The sequence below is a fragment of the Xiphophorus couchianus genome, chromosome 15 (genome assembly GCF_001444195.1).
Source record: "Xiphophorus couchianus chromosome 15, X_couchianus-1.0, whole genome shotgun sequence".
Lineage (NCBI taxonomy): Eukaryota > Metazoa > Chordata > Actinopteri > Cyprinodontiformes > Poeciliidae > Xiphophorus > Xiphophorus couchianus.
Genome location: NC_040242.1, coordinates 20,486,165 through 20,510,916, shown reverse-complemented (window position 1 = coordinate 20,510,916; position 24,752 = coordinate 20,486,165). Strand labels below are relative to the sequence as shown.

General features: G+C 40.0%; 1 protein-coding gene across 1 annotated transcript in view; it reads left to right on the top strand.

Annotated features, from left to right (window-relative positions):
* Positions 1–24,752, top strand: part of elp3 (elongator acetyltransferase complex subunit 3) — a 30,731-nt gene that overhangs the window by 3,932 nt on the left and 2,047 nt on the right. Inside the window, exons 8-14 of the mRNA XM_028040480.1 lie at positions 4,014–4,175; positions 4,282–4,408; positions 20,406–20,599; positions 21,661–21,751; positions 23,323–23,388; positions 23,464–23,691; positions 23,780–23,861. Coding sequence (XP_027896281.1) covers positions 4,014–4,175; positions 4,282–4,408; positions 20,406–20,599; positions 21,661–21,751; positions 23,323–23,388; positions 23,464–23,691; positions 23,780–23,861 — 950 coding nt within the window. The remainder of the gene's footprint in view (positions 1–4,013; positions 4,176–4,281; positions 4,409–20,405; positions 20,600–21,660; positions 21,752–23,322; positions 23,389–23,463; positions 23,692–23,779; positions 23,862–24,752) is intronic.

The following is a 24,752-nucleotide window of genomic DNA, read 5'->3' as shown; positions in this document are numbered from 1 at the left end:
GTAAAACAGGATTGTTCTAATTTAGAACAAAGTTATCACATAGTGGACATTGTAAGCTCCCTTTAACATGTTATATTAGCAATTAGAGTTTAGCATTACTGAAAAAATCAGCCTGTTCATACATATGTTTTATTAACATCTGAGGATGTGCACAACTGTTTCACAAAGATCCAATTGAGATAGATCTACTAACACTTATTAACCAACCATTAGCTTTATGGCAACATGTAGTACTACATAGAACACAAATGTTCCCTCTTGTGTGCATTTGTCTCTCATCTTATGCTTACAAATGCAGCTTTTTAAAATGTGTGATAACCTGCATAAATATGTTACAGTAAAATGCAGGGGTGCCTTACATTCTCCTTTTAGAGTTCTTTCTATTCTACTTTTAAGTATAGGGTGAATTATTCAGTCACTATTTTCTTACTCCTCGTTAGTACAGTGGTGAGTATCCCCGCCTGTCACGCGGTTTCAGGTCCCTCTTGAAAATGAGATCTAGATCTCAACGGGGTTTACCTGATTAAATAAAGGAATTATTATTATTGACAGTTTATGAAGAGTGTCTGTATGTAACAACTGGGCCACTAGAGGGTGCTGTATTACTACACATTATTCTCTACAACGTAGAAGCACCGCATCTGGCTGGGTGTTACAGCTTAACTTTGACTTTACAAAAAAATATAGGAAATAACTTGCATGTAATCTGAATATAATAATTTTTCTGCTGGTACACACAATATCAAGAATGAAAGAAATCAGCAATGAGTTTAGACATCTGTGTACAAATGCATTATCTTGCTTTACATAGAGAGAAGATGTGCACAAGCGGAAAACATTGAATATGTACGCCAATCTTCAAAATAGTGGCTTTGAAGATCTATTCATCCCTAAGTTAAAGCGTCCCATGCTTTAACATGAAGAATTTGGGGAGGAAAAAACAGAAGCTTCTTTTTTGGCTTTTCGTTTTCTGCAAGCCACAATTATCAAAATGACAAGAAATAAAGGCTTGAAATTAGGGATGTCCCAGTTTGAAAATTTGGGCCGATATCCATACCTGATTGCTGCTGTTTTGGCTGCTATTGCAGATATTTACCACCCTAGTTACACTTATCGGACCGATACCTATGATTGAATGACTCAATAATCTCATAGCTTCACAAATACAAATACTGCTCTGAAAAAAGTTGTAATACGCTTTATTTGGACACCAGTCACATAAAGAATCACTAAACTGCTCGCAGTATCTGCATTTAATCATATTTTCACATTTATAGCTACTTATTGATACTCTCGCTGAAAAAACAGTGGAGCAAATTATAAACTTAACATTCCCAACAATACAGATAGTTTCGAGGGGATTTTAAACATCGTTAAATAAAATTTATTTTGAGAACAATAAACTCCAATTATTATCATAAGTGTATCACGATAAATGATAAACGATATGATAAATGCCCACCGCTACCTTCCAGTAATTGAGCCGACATATTTTGGTGTCAAACATCAGGCCGTCTGGCTAACAGCTGAAGTGTGGGCTACATCTGGTCACAATTTTGTAAAGACAATAAAAGCAGAATTTGTTTATGACGATGTATGAGAACCAAAATGAGTTAGACCTCATTGTATCATTTGTTTTGTTTGGGCGCATAACTTTATAGTGTAATTTCTGGCAGTTGCACCGTATACCATTGAATCACACCTGTGTTTGATTCAATGCACCGTGGTTGATCCTGGAAGAGCCCAAAAGGAGTCTACCTCTTGAATGAAGCCATTGAGAATACAGTAGGGGGAGATAAGTGAAGCCACTCTTCCCTTTGTTCAATCGATTCCTCTCTAGCTGAGTCAGGGGAGAGCTTCGAGTGAAATCAGACACGCTTCTGCTCAGTATGGACGGACTGCAACTTTCAAGTGGTGTTTAATTCAAGTGACTGACCTTTTACTAACTGGTTTGTCAAAAGGAGACGTTTCCTTTCCTAAAGCCTAATAAGACTAAGAAGCCTGGTTTACACGAGCGTCTTTCGTTGCGTCTGTCATCGAGTGTGTGAGCAATCTCGCAGGTGTGTGCCTTAATTCGCCCCAGTCCACTGTCGTCACGCTTTGTTAAGACACTATGATTGCCGTAATTGTGGAGAGCGCTTGCTAGGTTTGGATAAGACTGGGCTCGGCTGAAAAGCGCTCGCGCTTTCGGCTGCTGATGTGTGATAATTGCAATGTTTGTGTATCGAAGAACCGCGTGGCCGCGACTCACACTTGCGCCGCGGGCACGCCGCCTCTTGAGCTGATAGAAGCGGTGAGGTACCTGGAGATAATCGCCCGAGATAATAGACTTTTTATTGATTCATCTCCCACAATCTGATCATCCTCTGTGGAGCATAAACTCTTGTAATTAGAGTAAATCAGCCAGCAGACTGTAGAAGATGGACATTTACTGCCAGTAGATCCAAAATCCGGGAGAATAGGCGCTGTGTGAGGGGAGCTAATGGTCATTGAAGCAGCTGAAGTGGAGAAAATGACATCTGGCTCGTGTGCTGAATTGACGCAGCTCTTGTTGTTTTGGTGATTTTGATCAGTGAGTGTAATAACTCCGAAAGTGGAACACCAGTCAGATTCAGGCTAAATGAAGCTGAGACGACATGGGTCTTCAGATTACATTTTAAAAAGGACAGCGAAACAAGCCGTTTCATTTTCATTTCCACCCGGTGTCTGAAAAGTTCTGATTTTATTCATCAGCAAAAGATTTATGTTCAGCGATGGTGTGTACACACAAGTTTTTATTGGGCAAACTGGAAACACAGAGGAAACTGGAGATAATCGCCCGAGATAATAGACTTTTTATTGATTCAGTAGAAGACGCTCAGGACGAGACAATCCCAAATTCAGTTGGAGAGAACCAGCATCAGACAGAAGATAACTTGTGCCTAGTACTCCATTGGGAATCCCGTGATAAAGGGCGTGGCTTTAACTGGTTCTTCCTCAGTCAGCCCCACCCATGTTCGTTTTTGTTTGCAAATCCTGCGCAGTTCCTTCAAATTCTTTGGAACTACCTCAGGAGTGGTAAAAACCGGGTCTTTTGTGCAAGTGATTTCATTAGCAACAGATTGATTGTGCCTTGGATTTACCTTACAATCTGAGTGAAGGCGGTACTTTCAAACTCCTCTAACAACATCTCAACCACAATTTTCAATCTGCTACCAGTCCATAGAAGATTGCGAACTGGAAATGGATAATTTTGTGGTTAAACCTTGAGGTTTTTATCTTATTGAAGATAAAAAGATCCATTGTGTGCAGTTGTAGTGCGCCACACTTGGGTGGAAGAGTGCGTACATCTTCATCTGAAAGGGGCAATCCATAGTGAAGACATACACTAAGAGATTTCCATGAAACTGGCCACCAAGGAGTCCACGTGCAAAATGACATCATTTTAGCATCAGCCATAACTCTTGTGCGCCGGCAGAGGGAAGAACACATTGCTGGAAAACTTTGCTAGAACCAAGCAAAAACATTAACTGGCTGGAGTGAGACTAGACAATGGAGAAGGGGCCTTGGACTACAGGGCAAACTGTGTAAAACTGTCGGCATCATGGTTCATTGAAAATACCATTGGTTTTTCGACTATAAATTGATTAACGACTTCCGGTATTTGTCAAAAATATCCGCACACAGTAAAGTTTTTTAGTAACAACACTGGAAACGATGTCCTGTGTAGCTTTTAAAGTTGGGTCTTTCATCTTTCTAGCATTAATGTGTCTTTAATGTGAGGTTAGTGTTAACTATCTGGGTGATGAGCCGTTTCAATTTACAGCTCGCAAATTGATGTTGCTAAATGATGCCTCCAATATATCCTCTGCTCTCTTCCGACCCTCAAATATTTATTCTCATTGGCACCAAATGGACAAATTAAAAAGTCATTACAGGAAGAGAGACGTTTAGCAAAATAATCCCAAGACTCACCGCGGGAGAACCGAACCCAACCCGGGTTGACTCCCACGGCGGCCCCTCTCTCGCTGCAGGTACTCGGAGCGCAGCAACACCAAGTGCGTGGGAATCACCATAGAGACGCGGCCGGACTACTGCCTGAAGCGCCACCTCAGCGACATGCTGAGCTACGGCTGCACCCGGCTGGAGATCGGCGTGCAGAGTGTTTACGAAGATGTGGCCAGAGACACCAACAGGTTAGTATGTCTGCCAGGGAAACATGTCAGAACATTTGTTTTTATTTTGGTAAAATTATCCCAGTCCCGTCTCTACATTTGACCTTTTCCATATTTTTTTTTCCAGAGGCCACACAGTGCGAGCTGTGTGCGAGTCTTTCCAGCTGTCAAAGGATGCTGGGTTTAAGGTCGTTGCACACATGATGCCAGACCTGCCCAATATTGGCATGGAGAGGGACGTGGAGCAGTTTATAGTAAGCACCTATTCATTTTAAAGGGGCAGTTTTATGCAACAGCATTTTGTGAGCTGCACATCATGTTATAATAGTATTCCCTCATCAAAAAACATACCTGGAGTGTTGCTTTGATTATGTAATGCATGTTTGAGAAATCCTTTACTCCATGGCAACCATTCAGCTGTGCAAAATGCCTGGATGAACCTAGGTCCGCCTTCGAGGACAACGCTCCTCCTCAGAGCTGCAGTTTCCATGCTCCAGGCTTTTTATCCCCCAAAAAAGATTTTTTAGGATGGCCCTATGTTTAGCTCCATGCATCTTCCCATTAACTCTTTTTCAAGATACACACCCCACAGCATGAAGCTACCACTACTGTGTTTCATGGAGAGATGGTGTATTCAGGAGTTGACTGGAGTTGGCTTTAATGGTTAAAATTCAAAACCGTCAATCAAAGCAGTGGGTGAGAATTGTGTTCTTGATTCAAATTGGTCAGTGAGAGCAAAAAACTTTATTTGACAACAATAAACAGAAAAAGATGTTATTGAGGGTTAGAGAATGAGATAATTATCCTTATAAAAATTAGTGCTTATAAGTTCCAAACACTGAAATGTGTAAAGAATAATAGGGCTGTATTTTTGTGGCAGTATTACACACAAAGAAAATCTAAATTTCTTTCGTTGTAGTTGTTTTTACGATCCCGGTTAATATCATGTTGCCACTGGAGACTACTCAAGCAATTCTGTATAGAGCGTGGTTGCTTTTTCATAAATGAATGTGTTGGACGTCCTTTCAAACTACAGAAGTCAGATTAATGATGGAACCGTTCTGACAGTAACAAGGACATAAAGGAGAGCAGACCTATTAAACTGTCTGACAGTATATACTTTACTGCATGTTGGACTAAATCCACTAATGAACTCTGGCTTACTGGTCTTAATGCACCTTATATCCAGCAATGACTAATATGTTCTAAGAAGGTTGTGAATAGTTAGCTTTTTTTTCTAGTGTTTTTCTATTGAAGCCAATAAAGGTCGTGAATATGATGATATGTGGCGGTGAGAAGCTGAGGACAGGCTGTTTGTCTGCTGCTGGGATCACTGTTACTCCCACCTCTGGTAAAAAAAAAAATAGGCATGTTTTTATTTAGCCGGAGAACAAATTGATGTAAAAACACAATTTTTGACGACTTTGTCAGTTCCCACGCTCATTGGCTCCCATGCTTTCAGCTTCCTATAACTTAGTGTATATAATTCCTCTTTAAACAACCTCTGATGATCCAGGTTTGCAGAAGGGTTTATGTGTGGGCAGGGGCGCCGCCAGGAATCTTGGGCGCCATGACAAAAAATTAGATTGGGCCCCCTCCGCACAGCTGCTGTTACAATTTTTTTTTGTCTATTTGACCCACGAAAAGTGTCACAATTTTGAAGGCTTGCAACTGCCTTGCTTTCTTTGGTCCAATACTGATACTAGGACAATATTTACTGCTCATGAATTTACATACAACAGTTTACATACAGTATGCAAGTAGGTTGCTTACATTTTTTCTATTACTGAAATGTCTCTCCTCACAAGCAACAGTCATAGGCAACGTGCAAAATAAACATGACGCAATCCAGACTTATCAAAAAGTGCTATGTAGTTGCTCTTTATTCAAGCTGCAGTATATAACTTTAATAAAAAGTAGGTTTTCTCCATATTTGTTAAAGCTGTCACCATGTTGTGCCAGTTTGTTATGAGACAGACAATCTGTGAAAACAATCAATCTCCTCTACCTCTTCCCTGAACTATTATTGCTAGCTAAAGTAAAGCAACTTTCCACTCAAATTTACCAATCAGAACCAGTAGCGCTGTCAGTCAACCTCATTCACTCACTGCTAAATATGCTAATGGGGGAGAAACAACTTATTGTTACAGGAAAACCGTTTATCTGCCATCATTGATAGCTATGCTAACCAGACAGAGCATCACAACAGGCTGCTCTAGCTACAGCATAGCACAGAGCAAGGGGAGGGAGGATGAGCAGCCACATGAGATTGTGATTGACAGCACTAAAACTCACAGATCCATGTGGAGGGTACAGTGGAAATATGGGTGTGCTTTTTGGTCTGGGAGTGGTAACATTTAATTTTTACTGAACAATTTTAGAAAATAATATGATTAAATTTGTAATTGACAGAGCCATATTTTATTTAATTTCTATGAAAAAAAAAAAAATAATTGTGGAGGGCCCCCTGTTGGTCAGTGGCCCTTGGAATTGTCATAACTTCCCCCCCTGCCCCAGGCGTCCTGGGGTAGCATAACTTATTTTATCACTCAGTTTTGAACAGTTATAGTAGCCTAGGCTAGCTACGCTGACAACATGCTAACCAACGTCAAAACAACAAGTTAATGGTGGGTAACTATGGCAACCAGTGACAGTTTAAAAGCCCACTGACGCTTTCTGCAGTCAGGTTGCGAGCGCATCCGCCATGTTAATAAAAAATCCATCAGACAAGCCCTCTCTGAATATTAAACAAAACTGTGACATCACAATGTGGCATCACAATATAACTCCAAAAGCAGAATTCTGACATCACCAGCGATGATATAAGCTCTTCACATCGATCTACTTTCATCACAACCCTTTAGCAGCCGTTGTTGATACTTTCTCTTGAGAATTTATTTAGCAGTTTACAGTAACATTTTCAACTTTGTTTGGTGAACATTTCTTTTGGAGATTGACATCAAACTTAACTTGAAATCTTTACTGAGTTTCTAGAGAACTGATTTATCTTAGAACCTGAGACAAGCAAAGGTTACAATGCAGTCCAACCAGCCTAGAGTCGAAGAGGTTTATTCCGTCAACATTGTTGAAAGGGAATTACAGCCACCCAAGCCACCCAAGCACAAGAAGAAGGTGTCATTTGCAGTCTGGTGGGAGCTGCACGCACCTGAGGAGCTAAAGATTTCTGCTCAAAATATTGAACAGCAGGACGCTTCTCTGGTGATTGAAGATAAATCGATTGCCAAAGCACAGGAGACAGTGGATCAAAAAGGGGACAGACCGACACCTGAGAGTGAGTCCAATGAAAAGAACCAGGTACCATTCAAAACCTGGTCCGAGGAACACGTCCCCGTTGACCAAGTTTCTGCAGGAAATATTGATAAGCAGAACGATTCACAGGTCAGTGAAGAAGAGTCCATCGCTGGAGTGCAGGAGACAGTCGATATAGCAGAGAAGGAACAGCCACCAACAACCAGGCGCAACAAGAAGAAAAAGATACCATTTCATATCTGGTTGGAGAAACATGCCCCTGCTGATCTAAGGATTTCAGCTGAAAGTACAGCTGAAAGTACTGGAACAGAAGACGTTTCACCAGTTACCGAAACAGCATTGATCTCCGTACTGCAGGAGACAATTGATCTAGCAGAGAAGGAAGATTCCTTTAAGTCTTGTGCTGAAAATGTTAATGAGCAAGACACGTTTCTGCCTGAAGAAGAAGGTGATCAGGCAGATTCCTTCAAAAAGGAGATTTGCGCCAAGGAAACACCACTGGTCACTGATCAGGATTTTATCTCCAAAACACAGGAGACACTGGATCAGCAAAAGGAGGAACAACCGACAAAGACCAGGCGCAACAAGAAGAAAAAGATACCATTTCAAATCTGGTTGGAGAAACATGCCTCTGCTGATCTAAGAATTCCAGCTGAAAGTACTGGACTGCAAGACACTTCAATTGTTACCAAAGAGGAATCGATCTCCGTACTGCAGGAGACACCAGAGAAGGAACAGTCCTTTAAGTCTTGCACTGAAAATGTTAATAAGCAAGACACTTCTCAGCCTGAAGAAAAAGGTGATCAGGCAGATTCCTTAAAAACGGAGATTTGCGCCGAGGAAACACCACTGGTCACTGATCAGGATTTCATCTCCAAAACACAGGAGACACTGGATCAGCAAAAGGAGGAACAACCGACAAAGACCAGGCGCAACAAGAAGAAAAAGATACCATTTCAAATCTGGTTGGAGAAACATGCCCCTGCTGATTTAAGGATTCCAGCTGAAACTACTGGATCACAAGACACTTCAATTGTTACCAAAGAGGAATCGATCTCCGTACTGCAGGAGACACCAGAGAAGGAACAGTCCTTTAAGTCTTGCACTGAAAATAAGCAGGACACTTCTCGGCCTGAAGAAGAAGGTGATCAGAAAGATTCCTTGAAAAAGGAGTCTTTCACAGAAGAACCTTCTAAAACACAGCTGGTCACCAAAAAGAAATCCATCTCCAAATCACAGAAGAATGATCAAAAAGGGGAGAAACAGACATCAAAGATGAAGCGCATCAAGAAGACGCCACTATTATGGAAATCTTTCCCAGATTCAGATGCTTGCATAGATCTAACGTTTTTGACAGAAAATAGTGACATCAATAACGGTCCTCTGCCAAAGAAACCAAGTTATCAGGCAGCTTTGCCAAGCAGCGGAAAGAAGACATTTTGGAAAGTGTTCCCTGAATCAGAACCTTGCATTGAACTAAATTTCTTTGCTGAACATATCGAAGGGCAAGCTGTTTCAGTTCCAGCAAAAGACGGTGAACAAGCTTACTTGGAAAAGCAGTGTTATTCCAAGGACACTGTGATTTCCACAAGTCAAGCAAAGTGTACGTGTCAGGCCAAATCTAAGGAACCTGAATTGGGAAATATCGAACTACAGAAATACTTAATGAGACAGCTTGATGAGATGTTTGACATAAATCGTAAACTAAGTGCTAAACTCAAATACCAGAACGATCTGTTGAGGAAAGTACTGTCTGAGCAAAGACAAGACAGGAAGTCGACGGGGTGGGGCCACGGGTGGGTTGAGTGATTGGCGGGAATTGGAAAAAGAGCTACTGTTGTTAATTGGACATATTAGATCATATTAAAAAGAGGGACATCAGTACTCATGTTCATCCATTGTAAGATTTTTATTTCTAATTCTAAAGAGAAAATAAGAAATCCACATTTATTAATTAGAGGGAGATTTAGAAAAAAAAAAATGTAAACAACGTGGACCAAAAAGAGGCTTTTAGAAGTTTAAACCTATACAAATTGGGGAAATTTTTGAAAGCCATTATTTTTCTGGGCAAGATATATCTATATCTAAATTTCTCTCTATCTATCTATGGATCTATCTCTAGATCTATATACACACACACATATATATATATATATATATATATATATATATATATATATATATATATGTATATGTGTGTGTGTGTGATATATACACACACACATACAGTACAGACCAAAAGTTTGGACACAACTGTGTGTCCAAACTTTTGGTCTGTACTGTATTTATATATATATATATATATATATACACACACACACATATTTATATTTATGTATATATAAATCTATATAAAAATGATATAGATATGTATATATATATCACGTACATATATATGTATGTGATATATATATACACATATATATCTGTCTCTCTCTATACATATATATAAATCTATATATAGATATCTATATATGTCTATATATCTATCTATACTGCTCAAAAAAATAAAGGGAACACTTTAAGTGTTAAACACCTGTTTAAGTGTTCCCTTTATTTTTTTGAGCAGTGTATAAAGATAGATATTGATATATAGATGTAGATATGTAGACATGTACATAGATATCTATATATATATATATATATATATATATAGATATATATATCATATATATCTACTGTATATATATATATATATATATATATATATATCTGTCTCTCTATACATATATATAAATCTATATATAGATATCTATATGTTTCAATCTACATATCTATATAAAGGTAGATATTAACGTAGATATGTAGACATGTACATAGATATCTATATATATATATATCATATATATCTACTGTGTATATATATATATATGTGTACATAGATATCTACCTATATATATATATATATATATATATATATATATGTATATATATATATATATATATATATATATATATATATAGGTAGATATCTATGTACATGTCTACATATCTACGTTAATATCTACCTTTATATAGATATGTAGATTGAAACATATAGATAGATAGATATGAGATATATCTATATCTATATTATTATATACAACAGTTATGTGCCCTTACAAACGGTGGGTTTGTAGAAACCTTGTAGATTTATGTAAGGGCACAAACAAACCCACTGTTTGTTGTGGGTGCCACTGTGGAGGAAGATTGATTTTGAGCCTTGTGAAGAAACTTTGTGTTGATTTTAATTTGTTTAGATTAGTTTTGGGACTTGATTCAAATTTTTAATCAACTTAATTGCAGGATCTGTCTCAATTAATTGCATTTTTAATCGAGAAACATATTGACAAAATGTGCAACATTCTCTATTTAGAAATGCTTTTTGCTGCTAAATTATTGAAAAAAATAGACACATGAGCTCAACAACAAATTTATTTCTTGTTTTTAATCTTTAGAAATATGTTTTGCGGACGCTGACATTAGCGATGCTGCAGCAGCATGTTTATCTTTGAGGTGCTATTTTACGTTGACTCCTTTTTTTTTTTTTGGGCACAACTTGCACACAACAAAATTACAAAACAATAGCAGGAAAGCTCCGCATCAAGTGGATAATTAAGTTTGTTGTTTGTGACATCCGTAATCGTACCTCGTTCCTTTAGTCGGCATCCGAGTGTGTCACCGTCACTCGGCTCACAGCGACATGGCAACGAGTGAGTGCTACATGTGGCATCTGAAAATAGCAGAGCCAAAAGCTGCGAGAGCGGCATCACGGGCCGAACCGCGACGCGACGCAGCATCCCGTCAGATGTCTCTCACCAGCAGGCTGGCTTTCCCTGCTCTGATTAGAGGCAGCTTCGACGTGAATGTGCAGAGTCAGGCAGAACGCCTGACTGTAGGATGTAAATGAAGGCTGGCTTTCCAGCCGCAGGCGCTTCCGCCTCATTTGGGGGTTTGATTTTACAAATAAAATCAAGTAATTAAAAGTAGAATGAGTGGAAAATAGTTTTGTTTTGTTTTTTGTAAATGGTACTGGTGAGATTTTAGACTGAAAATGTCAGTCATTTTCTCATTTGAATAGGTTTTATGTTAATTAAACAATTTTTTAAAATATAAATAGTTGTGATTCCAACTGGTAGAAATCAGGAGGTAACAGATTCCTGAAGTTTAAAATGTGAGATTTTCATGTTTAATTAACGACTGATTTAAGAAACATTAAAAGAAAACTCAATTTCAGTCTAGAAACATGACTTTGTTGATTTGTTTGAATCTCTGTTGTTTCTTGAACAACCATGGTCAAAAATGATGTTAGTAACACACATCAGATTATTTTTATTTATTTATTTTTTGTTATTTATTGTACGTCTAATGCTGTGGTTCTTAACCTTTTTTGAGGTACCGAACCCATCAGTTTCATATGCGCATTCACCGAACCCTTCTTTAGTGATAAATAATTATTTTTTATTTTTTTCAAATTCAAGACATAGGTATGAACTCACAGCAAGTTACAGTGTTCCTTTATTCTGGCCCCCCAAAATATTTTGGCCCCATAAAAGAATTTCAGCCCCCAAAATATTTTTTTTTTACTATTTTACTAATTTAAAAATAAATTTGGATTTTTTCAAAGAATGACAAATTTTTTAATAACTTAATTTTTTTTATTTTAAATTTTGTTTGTTTTTTGTCATTTTGAATCCACAAAATACTTTTTTGGGGCCAGAATAAAGTATTGCACAAATGACATACCTGTAAATCAGTGTCACTTCTGCTGTTGTCTTTGGGAGACCAGTTCAGAGAGGCGTGGCTTCACCTTGGCAAGTGCATCTTCAGAGCAAAGTCTGTTCAATTTCTTCTTTTTTTGCTCGACATATTTAGTATGGATTAAAATATTAAGAAAGAAACCACGCGATGTACAACTACGACAGCCGCTGATACTGCACACACTAAATTCCCCGCAGCACTGATTGGCTGAGCAATGTAACATGATCCTCTGTAGCCAGTGATGGCCAAGCGGGGCGTGTCATCACGACTTTACACAAGTGTGTCTTTACCTCTGCGGCAGAGACTCCGCCGAACCCCTGAGAGAAACTTTCTGACCCCAGGTCAGAAAGTTCACAGAGTATTTGAAAGGAGATCTCTGATGATCCCAGATATTGAGTAGTCTGTCCAGCTGCAGGAAAAAAGAAAAACTTCCCACAAAAAATCTGCATGTCGACAGCAACGATAAGGTTTTATTGAAAAAGTTGTATCTGCTGTTTTGGCAAAGATACAGTTTAATTTTAGTTTTGGATGACCTTTTAATGGTATGGACAGAAAGCATCAACAAATGTATCACTAACATAGAGACCTTGAATGTGTTGTACTTAATGCAGCAGTTTAAATATATTTATATGAAAAAAATACTTAGTTTAAGTAAGGATGATGTGTTTTCTTCTCTGTTGCCAATTTATTTGAGCATTAATTAGTTCAGTTCTCACATACAGTCTCAGTTCCAGCAGAGGAATGTCAAAGATCGCACATTGAGAAAATATTTTTTACAGTGGCAGGTCAACAAAATCAGGGTCCTCTTTTCTCCCGTATTGGAGCTAGAATACCAATAATTCTCGTGGTATTTCTAGGGCTAACGCTAGGTTTATAGTTAAAACATTGCGCATTCCTCAGTCGCCCAGGTTGCTTGTTTGTATGAAGCAAACCATAGAACAAGTGCCAGGTTTTTACCAGACTACACCAACGCACATCCCAAGCAGTGGTGCAAACAGTGGGTATGCACCATTGGCAGCGCATAGGGGCTCCATGCTAACGGGGGTGCCAAAACGATGGCAGAATAATTATCTCTAGTTGTTTGTGCATTAAAAATCTACTAGGGTTGCTAGAATGCATCTGCACACAACTAGTAGAATACTAGAATACTAGAAGTATTTATCTGCGCCCTCCATGCCAAATATAATGTTGTTGCGCAACACCCCCCCCCTCCTTTCTGTCTCTACTCTCTCACTCTCGTACTTCCTCTTCTGAGAGGGGAGATGTGCTACCAGCTCTCCGTCTAACGGGTCCGTTGAGTTTCCTAAATCTGCTGGGATTTACCCTGTCCAGAACTGAAGTAAACTCTGTTTAAGCTGGTTTCGAGAAACGATTCGCCTGGTTATCTGACGGCCTACATCCAGGTGTCCCACCCTTCTTCCCCCTGTGAATTAGCCAGACTGAGCAGCCTACAGCCAACTAGTTTCACAGAGCACACCCTGTTAACGGTCGCTCGTTCTCTATTTTACAACGTGCATTTGTTATTGAACCAGGTAGGTTTTAGTGACTCGGGCGAGTCCCAAGGATGAGGTTTTAAATATGGGCTACCAGCAACCTAAAAACATTTTCCACTTCTTCCTCTCCAGAATCAAACATCACAGCTATTTTACAACCATCAAAGAACTTTAAGGTGACTCATTAACTGAATGTCCACAACATCTTTAGATTTTCTTTATGCTAAATATTTTATTAGTAAGGCATTTTTGCAAGGGTCAGTACAGCTTAATTCAGTAGCAGAAATAATCAAATAAGTAAAATCAATCATCTAGTCTATCTTTCCCTACTGCTGATACTGAGAACTAAAAAAGGGAACCTTTGAGAGAGACGGACGGAGTTTGGCGCCTCGAACCCCAGACCTGGCACGATGATGAAGAAGGTGTTGCAACAGGAGGAAGATGTTGATCGGCGAAGGCCAGGATCTCCGCAGGTCTGATGAGCCTCCTCTCCGCATGGATGCTGAGGTCACACAGGACTTGGTGCTGGCAGGAAAAAAGGCACCAGTTCTTCTTCCTTGTCTTTGTCTTCATCTTTGTCTTTGGGGTCAGAACCCAGCCGATGAGAGAAGTGCGATTCGAAGCCACAGATTGTGGGCCAGACGGGTTGGTCTCCATGTGCAGGACAGTCTCCGGCTCCGTGGCCCCGGCTCTTCTTCAGCTGCAGAGTTCTTTGTCCATCTCGATCTTGGCTCGAAGCTGCCCGGAGGATCCAACAAAAGGTTCCTCTTTTGCACCCACCTTTTATAGGGTTTATCCACCCCCCTGGTGCGCCTGCTGTCTGCTTAGACAGATGATCTCATATCCATCACTGTCTTACAGACATTTCCTGATGTCTGTGCCAATGTCTCAGGGTTGCTCAACCTCCTGTGTCCCTTGCCTGCACAACCTTTCACCTACTCTCTACCTCCAACATATCAGTGATGTTTAATTGCAGTTACACCTTTTTACACCATTTCAAGTTTAATGTCAAAATCACATTTATATCACATTTATTTTCTTTAGCTTCATTTATGATTTTATAACCATAACTTATTAATTATTCTTATTATAATCTTAATGTGAGTTATTACAGATGTTTTTCTGAAAAGAAACCAAGAATAATACATGATTCTAATTATTTACTACTAAAGTTACAGTTACTTGTTTTTCTTGTAGTTCCCACAAATATAAGTGTATTATTACAAGTAAACCAATATTCATATAAGTATTTTACTTTGAATCTTATCCAATTACTAATAATGTTTAGATTTCATTCTTTAAAACTTTCATGCTTTAAACTAAGAAATAGTCTCAGCTATTTTTATAAATCTGCAGGCTGGAAACTTCCTCTTTTTCCAGGAAACCTGCTTTTCCTGTTTAATGACTCTCTCTGACTGACTATGATTTCTTATGATTAGATAGAAAAAAGTAGAATTAAAGCAAAGTTTGCATGAGACAAAAACAACACACACAACTAGATTTATTTTATTGACACTTAAGTCTACTGTTGGGCCTTGATGTCACTTGAGTGATTCATTTTAAAGATAACTTTATTTATTATTACTGTTAAACTAAAATCTCCAGCATGGGGAAGTGGGATGAGCTCGGATTTTCTTGACACCCCCTCCACGAGGTCAGACCTTTCACATGCTGGGAGTCCATCACCCTCCTGCAGTTCGCCGTCCTCATCCACTAGAAAGAGAAGAGGTTCGTCTGGGATGTGAAGATGCAGATTCTTCATCCTCAGTTTTCACAGAGGGCTCAGTGTAGTCATCAAAACTCCACTTCTCTTGACAATAAACACCACACCTCTAGCTCGGCTCGCGTGGTCAACTTGAACCTGTAAAAACACGATTCTAGCTCAGCCTTTAGCGAGGTAAAGGTTGAGCTAAAGGCTATGTGTTTGGCATGTTATTCAGATTGATCTCATGTGAATTGTTTCATTAGTTTGCATAAAAGTTTTACTGACTCGGAAAACATTTTCAGTGTCTCTAATAAGGAGCAGTTGGCTAACTTAATCTGGAATCATTTTTATCAATCTAATTAGCCAACTGATTGCCATTAATGGCAATTAATTAAGTAATTAATCAGTAATTACTCCCCGTCATCTCCCACATTGGTGCATATCAGCCTTTCATCTCAATGCTATAGGACAATAATCGTCCCACACTGCCTCCTGATGCATTTGAAGACAAACACCAGGAGCCTATAGCAAAAACAAACAAATTAGTTTGTAAATTCCAGACTTGTTCATACAGGATGAATATCAGCTTATTGTGGCGTCACCAGTCCACTTCCTTAATGAGGCTACTTGAAAGTTTGTGCCTTCTCACATATTTCTTGGATTACCTGTGTTTGGAAGTATATGTGTGTGTGTGTTGTGTGAACCTCCTGTGTCAGTCACTGTGTGTGTAATAGTAATATGAAGGGCAGCTGCGGGTCGGCGTGTTGCAAGGAAGCAGATTAAATCTCTTCTTGACCCTCTTCCTTTCCTCTCCTGCAGCATTTCCTCCACCACTCGTCCTCTGGACTTATCTTCCTCCTCCAACTCTCTGTATTTCCTGTCTCCTGTCTGTTTGTAGAGTTTTTTTATCCTCCTCTCTCCCCCTCCCTTCCAGTCGTAAGTTTTCCCTTCCACCCCGTTTCATCAATCTCCCCGCTCTCGTCCCTTTGTCCTCCTCCTCTGATCGCATTGCCTTCCTCTCTGCGGCTCTTCCCCTCTCTCTTTTCTTATCACAATGACACTTAGATTATACAAGTTGTGTGTGTGACTCCCACTTTTCTCCCCTTCACCATATCTAATCCTCCGTGGCACGCTGTCTGCCATCAGGAATGAGGAGAAATTCACGGCTCCGAAGCGAAGCGACGTGGGATTTTTGAGTCCGTGTCGTAAAATTTCGCTCCCCACCATTACACATGGGGAGGTGGGGGAGGAGGGACACAGGGGTAGCTGACAGGTTGTCAGGGGAACCAAATTAGCCCATTCGCTAAGATTTCCAGGTTCTTGCCACTGATGTCAAAATGATGCAGAGGAAAGGGGAAATAATGATTTAGAATAATGACTATATTTAGGTGATAAATTACACACAGGGCAAATTTAAACACACGCACACACACACAAGGTCAAAACATTGAGTTCAAATATTAGGAATTTAGAAAGTTAGATTTTCTTTTGTTTCTGCAACTTTAATTAGACAGTTTGGTTATTTTAAGGTGATGCTCCGTAACGTCATCAGAAATAGTTTCCTTTCCTGTTGTAGTCAGACATCTTATGGAAGGGAGGTTGGTAGAAGTCGTTATGAAAAGATAAGATCTGGTCAAACAGATGCTTTTTTTTTTCGTGGTTAATTTTAGCAAATTTTAGCATTTGGAACTGATACCTTGCTTTTTAGAACAAGATATTTGATACAACTAAGATGTGTACTTATTCAAATTCCAGAGGGTTTTCTTCTGGAGAACGCCATAAATTCTTTACAGGTAACACATCCTGGCAACTCCTATAAATCTTTGCATTTAAAAGACTTCTCAGATCAACAAACCAACGTTGCTACATTTCGTCAGTTGTGGCTAAGCATAGACAGTCTCGAAACATACGCGCTAAATATACAAACCCTGCTTTTTTTTTTGCCATACTGTAATAAAATTAATGGTGGAACTTGATTAAAATTTTAAATGTAATTAATTTGTTGTAGTTAATCATATTTTAATCTAAAACTGCCTACAGACTCAAGAAAAGCAACATTTTCAATTCAAAACCTTTTCTGCTTCCAAAAATATGTATTGTTTTTAATCTCTTATTTCCATTATTCTACCATCAGATTGGTGCAGCGTGCTTTTCTACCCATTCATCTTTCCAGTGTTTCAGAAAATCATTCATGGAGCTTCTTTGAACAAATCCTTCTTTAGAAATGTGAACTCTGGATGCTGACATTAGCGTTGGGGACGTTAGCGTTGCTAACGTGTTTAGCATTAAGATGCTATCAGCTTCACTGATGAGCTAACGTCTTTTAGCACAACTTAAACACAACAATCCTCCCATCAGATTGTTTTTTGAAGCAAAAATTAACCAAGAGAAGTGACTTTGTCTTCCGTTGCGGTTATTTGGATGTTGCTTGTGCATCGGATTTACGGGTGTACCGGAAACGCACAAAATACAAAGATTCCGCTGGGAACCTTTTGTATTCAGGCATTAAAATCAATGTAATTAATCTAAATTAGCATGGTAAAGTTCCAACCCTGAATAGAACTTTACACTTCACCAAAACCTTCAAGTTTTCTTGCTTTCATCTGTTCTCTTTTAGACAGTTTTGAGAATTTTTTCCACTTATTTAACTCTCCTACTTAATTTTATCTTCTTAATAAACACGTGAGCTCTTCCCCATGGTTGAATATACATTTCAGAATATTGTATCACCTCCTCGTTTTCTCCTCTAGGTCTCTCAACAAGCCGTTCCTTGAAACCACCCAACCATAACCAACAGCATCGAAATCCACTTAAAATGCTGCAGACGACATAGAGTCGATATGTGTTCCCTCGACATTGAGGAAGATCGGGGCCGTTAATTTTCGTCAGATCTTCCCCCCGCCGTCCTGCACCATGTAGAACCGCAGCTTATATTAAAAGGATTAGGCAGAAACAAATAATGCATGCACGTATTCTTTTAAAAAAAAGAAAACCCATCAAAGCCGCTGTTTGTTAGCAGTGTCTAATTTGATTTTAATGGGAAGTAAATGTTGCCTTCATGATGTAAACAGCAGCTGAGATTACCAGAGAGCTGTTTGTTTGCTTCCAACTTAGCGTTTCTTGTCTTTTTGGACCAGATTCGCTCGGACGGTTTTGGCCTTTGCACCATATTCTGTGACCACCGTTTATTGTGGCCGTAGGAGGCGCTGTTGCGTTTTGACACTTTGCTACGCCTACAACAAAAACCCAACGGTTTTTGGAGGACGGAGGAACAAACGCAAAAGGAAAAATAAATAAAAAGCAGAAGAAAGAATAAAAAGTAACATCTGACCACTAATAATATGACTATTAAGGGAATATAGACAGTCACAGAATATAATAGGTCTTATCAGATACTGTGACCAAACTGTAACTTGCAGAAAAAATATTAAATTCTTGAGTAGTAGAGTTTAGTATTTTGTTTTTCATTCTTCAGATTTTCATTTACTTTTCATTTTGCATCCCAACCTCGTTCCAAAGCCTCCTTTGGTCACAATATACGGTGATCACAGAACATGGTGTAACACTGGCCACAGTGGTGGTCACCTAATATGATGCAACACCGGCTTGGACAGACAGGTGTCCACCACGTCCTGCGGACGGCAGCAGCAGGAGATTCCCGCATCCTCCTCGTGTCCCTATAATGGCTTTCGATTTCCCCCTGCCAACCCGAGGCCCTCCTCTCTCTTTGTCTCTCTCTCGCTCTCTTATCACGGCGCCCAGGTCCGGCCTCCGCAACGCTGCTCCTCTCTCCTGGCAGACAGGAGGCACAATTGAAAACGGCAGCAGGTGCAGGATCTTGAGGACAGTCCCTATAGACGGGTTGTTATTCGTCTGATTAGCCGCCTCTCCTCCCTGTGGGTTCACCGCAGGCCCGTGTGGAACACGTCTTCGTGTGATTAGCAGCAGAGACGATAAGGAGACGATAACGCGGCTTATTTCTGGTAACTTTCCTCGATTCCAGAATCCAGATCTTCACGGTCGTGATAGCTGGTGCAGAGGGGAGGAGGATGACTGGAAATTACAACGGATCCCCTCGCCCACTCTTCCAGTGAGCTGAAGAGCTGCAGTTGTTAGCTGCTTTCATGTCAATGAACTTAATTGATCCGTTCCATCTAGAAAACAGATAAAATCATCTTGTCCGCCCTTCCTCTGCTTAAACTAGCTTTGCATCTAAAGTTAACTAGGTCATTGTTCACGGTTTGTTACAGAGCTGAGGTTATTTCCGATCTAGCTGATAAAACAGAAGCATTTTTTCCATCAACTTTTTTTTAATGCACATTTTGAAGTATTGCTTTGGAAAAGGTTAACGGAAACAGCAAAATTTTAAATATTCTCCCCTTATAGCTACGTTTCCATTATAAATGTCTGCAAACCGTTGTTGATATGCCGCTAATGTAAAAAAAATAATTAAAAAATCGCATAACAAATGCCAAAATCACACCAGGATAAATACATTTATTCAAGCTATCATCATTCAAAATCCTGCTGCGCCTCCTTCCACTTGTTCTTTGTTGTTTTTGCCAGTAGTAACATCGGCTTGGTAATCACTTTTGTGATGCGAAAAAATTGTTTTAATCACAGTTTTGCAAAATGCACTAGTTTCAGTTCATCTGAAAAATCACCTCATCCTATCACAAACAATGTTGCTTCGAAATTAGCATATTTCTATTAAGCACATGTAGGTATGTAATTTCAATTTGCGAAAATTGAAGGTCAATGGAAACATAACTACACTTGAAGGGGTTTTTGGTTTTTCCGTAAAAGTGTTAATGCACAAAGGGGAGATGAAAACACATTTGCTAAATAAGTTCAGACATAACGAACATTATAGTGTTTGTTACAGCAATCATTTATTAGGCAGTATGCTTTTGCGTAGCCTGGTTGATTCCCTCCAAATCAGGAAACGCGGCAAAATTCACATGACAATTGGATGGAAACCTGCTGTAGCTGCTGACGTGTCCCACATCCTGTTCTGAAATGAGGTGTCCATGTTTGTCGCAGGAGTTTTTTGAGAATCCGGCATTCAGGCCCGATGGTCTGAAGCTCTACCCGACGCTGGTGATCCGAGGCACGGGTCTGTACGAGCTGTGGAAGACGGGCCGCTACAAGAGCTACACGCCCAGCGCCCTGGTGGACCTGGTGGCCCGCATTCTGGCCCTGGTGCCGCCCTGGACACGGGTGTACCGCGTCCAGAGGTGAGCGAACTGGAAGGTCGGAGCAATCGGACTCACACATATATGACTTCAAAGTCATGTTATCAGTAAACCCCAAAAGCCCACCTGAATGTAATCTATTGAAAAAGAAGCATAACTGGCAGGTCAGGGAGGAAGTTTAGAGTGTGGCACAATTGCAAATGTGTCGAGACATTTTCATTTGTATTGTCCTATTACAAAGTTTCTACAAGTTTCACCAAATCAAATTTAAGACTTTTTAATACCACGACGAATGAAATTTAAGACCTGTATCATGACAGAAATGTACGAACGTCGATAAGTTTGCACTTACCCATGATGGATGCAAAAAAGCTAGCTAACCAGCCAGGGTATATCGGCAGCGAGAAAGTAAATAGAACGGACCAGATTGAATAGTCTCTTGAAATTCAAGATCTGTGATTAACGTCTTGGAGGCCAGCTTCCTTTTAATTTAAGACATTTTAAGCACTTAATTTTACATGCATGAATCTAAGACTATTTAAGACAACCTAATCAATAAAATCCAGCGTGCCGTTACTTTTTCTGTAGCCCATTAGACTCTAGAGAATTTTCCAATAACAGTTGTGTGTTTTAAATATTTTATCAATCAAATCAAAGCAATTTTTCATCTGTACATTCCAAATTACATCAATGTGAAAAGACGTTCAGTATTTAATTTTAAAATTAGTACTTTTCAAATACACAATGGTTATTTGTTATTGTTCTTAAGTTTATTTAGCTGGAGGTTTTTTATACATTCTGCCACACCTGGCTCACATTCATGATCTTTATATGGCCCAAAGTGAAAGATTCTTACACCCTTGGTAGCGATTAAAATAATGTGCTGGAATGGTCTAGTCAAAGTACGGCCCTTCTAATCGAGGTACAATACACACTTTCAAAGTGTATTGTTTTTGTTTTGCCAATCATGTGCTAATGTCGGTCAGTAATTTGAAATACTTTAAGGTTGGTGGTTAAAGTAGGGGGGAAAGTTCTAGCTTAGTACGGGACTGAACCAGTAACAGATGTGGTTACTGCTAATGGTTTCTGCTCTGCCCCATCAGGGACATCCCCATGCCACTGGTGAGCTCCGGCGTGGAGCACGGCAACCTGAGGGAGCTAGCTCTGGCTCGGATGAAGGACATGGGCACTGAGGTGAGACAGTAGGAGCCTTAAAGCTCACGCGTCGGCTTATTTTTGAGCTAACGGGCTTTTCCAGTCCGGCGGCGAACCATTAAAGGGGCCGGCAGGGGCCACCGGCAGATAATAGGAGTCACTTTCATTCATGGCAGGGCGAGATGATAGACCCAGAAAGCCTCTCTGGTACAGCTGAGCGCAGGAAGACTCCCCTCCCTCCCTCCATCCCTCCTTCATGTCTAAGTGGGAAGTAGATTACAGCTGCGGTGACGGGAGGCAGGAAACCCCTCAGCTTTCATCAGATGCGCTGGTCAAAATCCACCCTTAGATAAAAGCCACGGGGCTGGGAACGCTTCTGTTAAAAACAAGAAGAGTTTTAAAAGAAACAAAAAAAAACTACAAGTTCTCTTCTTTCTTCACTTTGTACTTCAGCATCTATCCCCTACTTGTCTTTTTTCTGCCCAGGCTTCATTTGAATACGGAGTGGCAGGAGGCGTGTTGCGTTTGACATCGTATCTCCACAAACCTGTTGTGATGCGGAGCGGAAATTATCCCCGAGTCTGACCTAATTTCCGTCTGCCTCTTTCCTTACGTTTTAGCGGTTTCTGCCTTGCTTCGGAGCTTTTATGTGAGCGTATCTGTTGCCATCCAGGCAGCGAGGAAAGTTCTCTCCGACTTAAAAATAAATCTACAAGGTTTCTTCTTTCCTGTGAAGTCTAGGCTCTCTAGAAAGTGACCATGAATCAAGACGCCTTTAATGTTATGGCGTGTAAGAGTACTGACCTGGATGGACATCAGGGGTTGTCATGGCAACAGCAAACATTGACAGGCACTTGTTAGTTTAACCCATAATACTCCTTTATCAATACAGCAAGAGCCATAAGCCTATGACTTCTGTCTGAGACACTAAAGTTTTGGTTTTAATGACTAATTCTGTAAAAATACACAAAGGTGGACACAGAGATGGAGAACGTGAGAAGACGAAACAGAACTGCTGTGTAAGCAGTCTTTTTCAAAATAAGAGCATGAATATAAACATCTAGATACTTAAGTTTCTTAACAGTAGATAAACTGCTGCGCTAACAGCAAATGGCACCAAACAAAATACAGAGTTCAGGATACAGCTAGCTAAAAACTTAGCTTGCTAACCATGAAGCACTAATCATAAACATTCGTTCCGCTAACGCGCTACACCAACACAGTATTTAGCGGAAGCTAACGCTAAAGCTCCACATTCAACCATGTATCAACATGGTTGATACATGACATCCACCAAGTGTCAGTGTTACATCGCCCTCAGTTGAACTCTATTCAACTGAAAGTTTACAAAACAGACAAATAAATTAGCGCTTTGAATTTATTTTTCCAGATAAATTCTAGAGGATGCTAAATGTTTTTAAAGCTAGCAAAAACGCTAAAGAGCTGAACCAGAAATTAGCTCTGCCGTTAGCCCATTAGCAGAATTGTGTCCACCACTGGCTCAGGGTGATCCAGTTCCAGGACAGCATGATGATGTATTTGAAAGAAAAAAAAATGGAATAAACCAAAACAATCCATTCTGTTACCCGGAGATGTGATGCTCTTTTCAGTGCCGAGACGTACGGACCCGAGAAGTTGGCATTCAGGAAATCCACCACAAAGTCAGGCCTTACCAGGTAAACCTCCCACAGACCGAAAACATTCATCGAAACATCACAACCTGCTGTTTCCTCACTCCGCTCTGAGCGCAGGTGGAGCTGGTCAGGAGGGACTACGTGGCTAACGGCGGCTGGGAGACCTTCCTGTCCTACGAGGACCCAGAGCAGGACATCCTGATCGGTCTCCTGCGCCTGCGCTGCTGCTCGCCCCAGTCCTTCCGACCCGAGCTGAAAGGAGGCGTGTCCATCGTCCGCGAGCTGCACGTCTACGGCAGCGTGGTCCCAGTGAGCAGCCGCGACCCAAGCAAGTTCCAGCACCAGGTGAAAGAGTTACATCACGTCCTCAGCTCTCTGCACAGCCAATTACAATTAAGGCGAGCCTCCTCATGGTGTTGTAATGATCCTGCAGGGCTTCGGCATGATGCTGATGGAGGAGGCTGAGAGAATAGCCAGAGGGGAACACGGCTCGCACAAACTGGCTGTCATCTCAGGTAGTAACAAGCTGAACGTTTACGAGCTCTCATGCAGTCAGAATCGGCATGAATGTCACATTTATTTTGGATTTATAATGATTGAGCCTTTTCATTTTTCATACCTGAAACAAAATCATTTTTAACAACGAGAAGTAGCACAAAATGTTTTCATATGGAGGCTTACATATCTCTATTTTATGCATAAAGTGTTGATACTGTGATTGTCTGAATGTGTTGTTTTATATTACGGTTGGCGAGCCAGAGAAAAGTCCTCCACCACTAACTGGGAGTAGTTAAAAAAATTCTTTTATAAAATATTTATCCAAAATGGGAACATCCGAGGTCCAGAGATAAACCAGTCCTAACAACTCACCACCCTTAACATGTTGTGGGGTTAAAAAAAAAAACTTGACCTATAAATAAAGTCAACAAAAAGTGCAATTAGCGATCAGCAGTTAACAAATTAAATACATAGTTACTTGTAACATTTCAAAATTCCACCCGGACATCCTATTAATAATCAAGTTTTACATTAATCACAAATTGGCATGTTCGGTTATTCATTAGCCATATTATGAACATCAAGTCATTTATTAAAAATATATTCAATACTCTGTCAGAATAAATAAAAAATTAACCCTGGCTTTCACCAACAATGCCAAAAGCATTAGCATTTGTAAAGATGTCAAAAAACCCTGAAAAATAAATAACTGGGTCGACGGTAGTTTAGCTGAATTGGTCAGGACCCTGAAGACATTAACCAAATATAATCAGTCGTCCATTTCAGGATGGAACACCAGTCACAATATACACCGGCTCAAAAATAACAAATCTCCACAGTGGAGTTCTGTTCTTGTAAGGCTGAAGTGGTAAAACATGCGAAACGAGGCCTAAAAGCAGGTGCTAGCT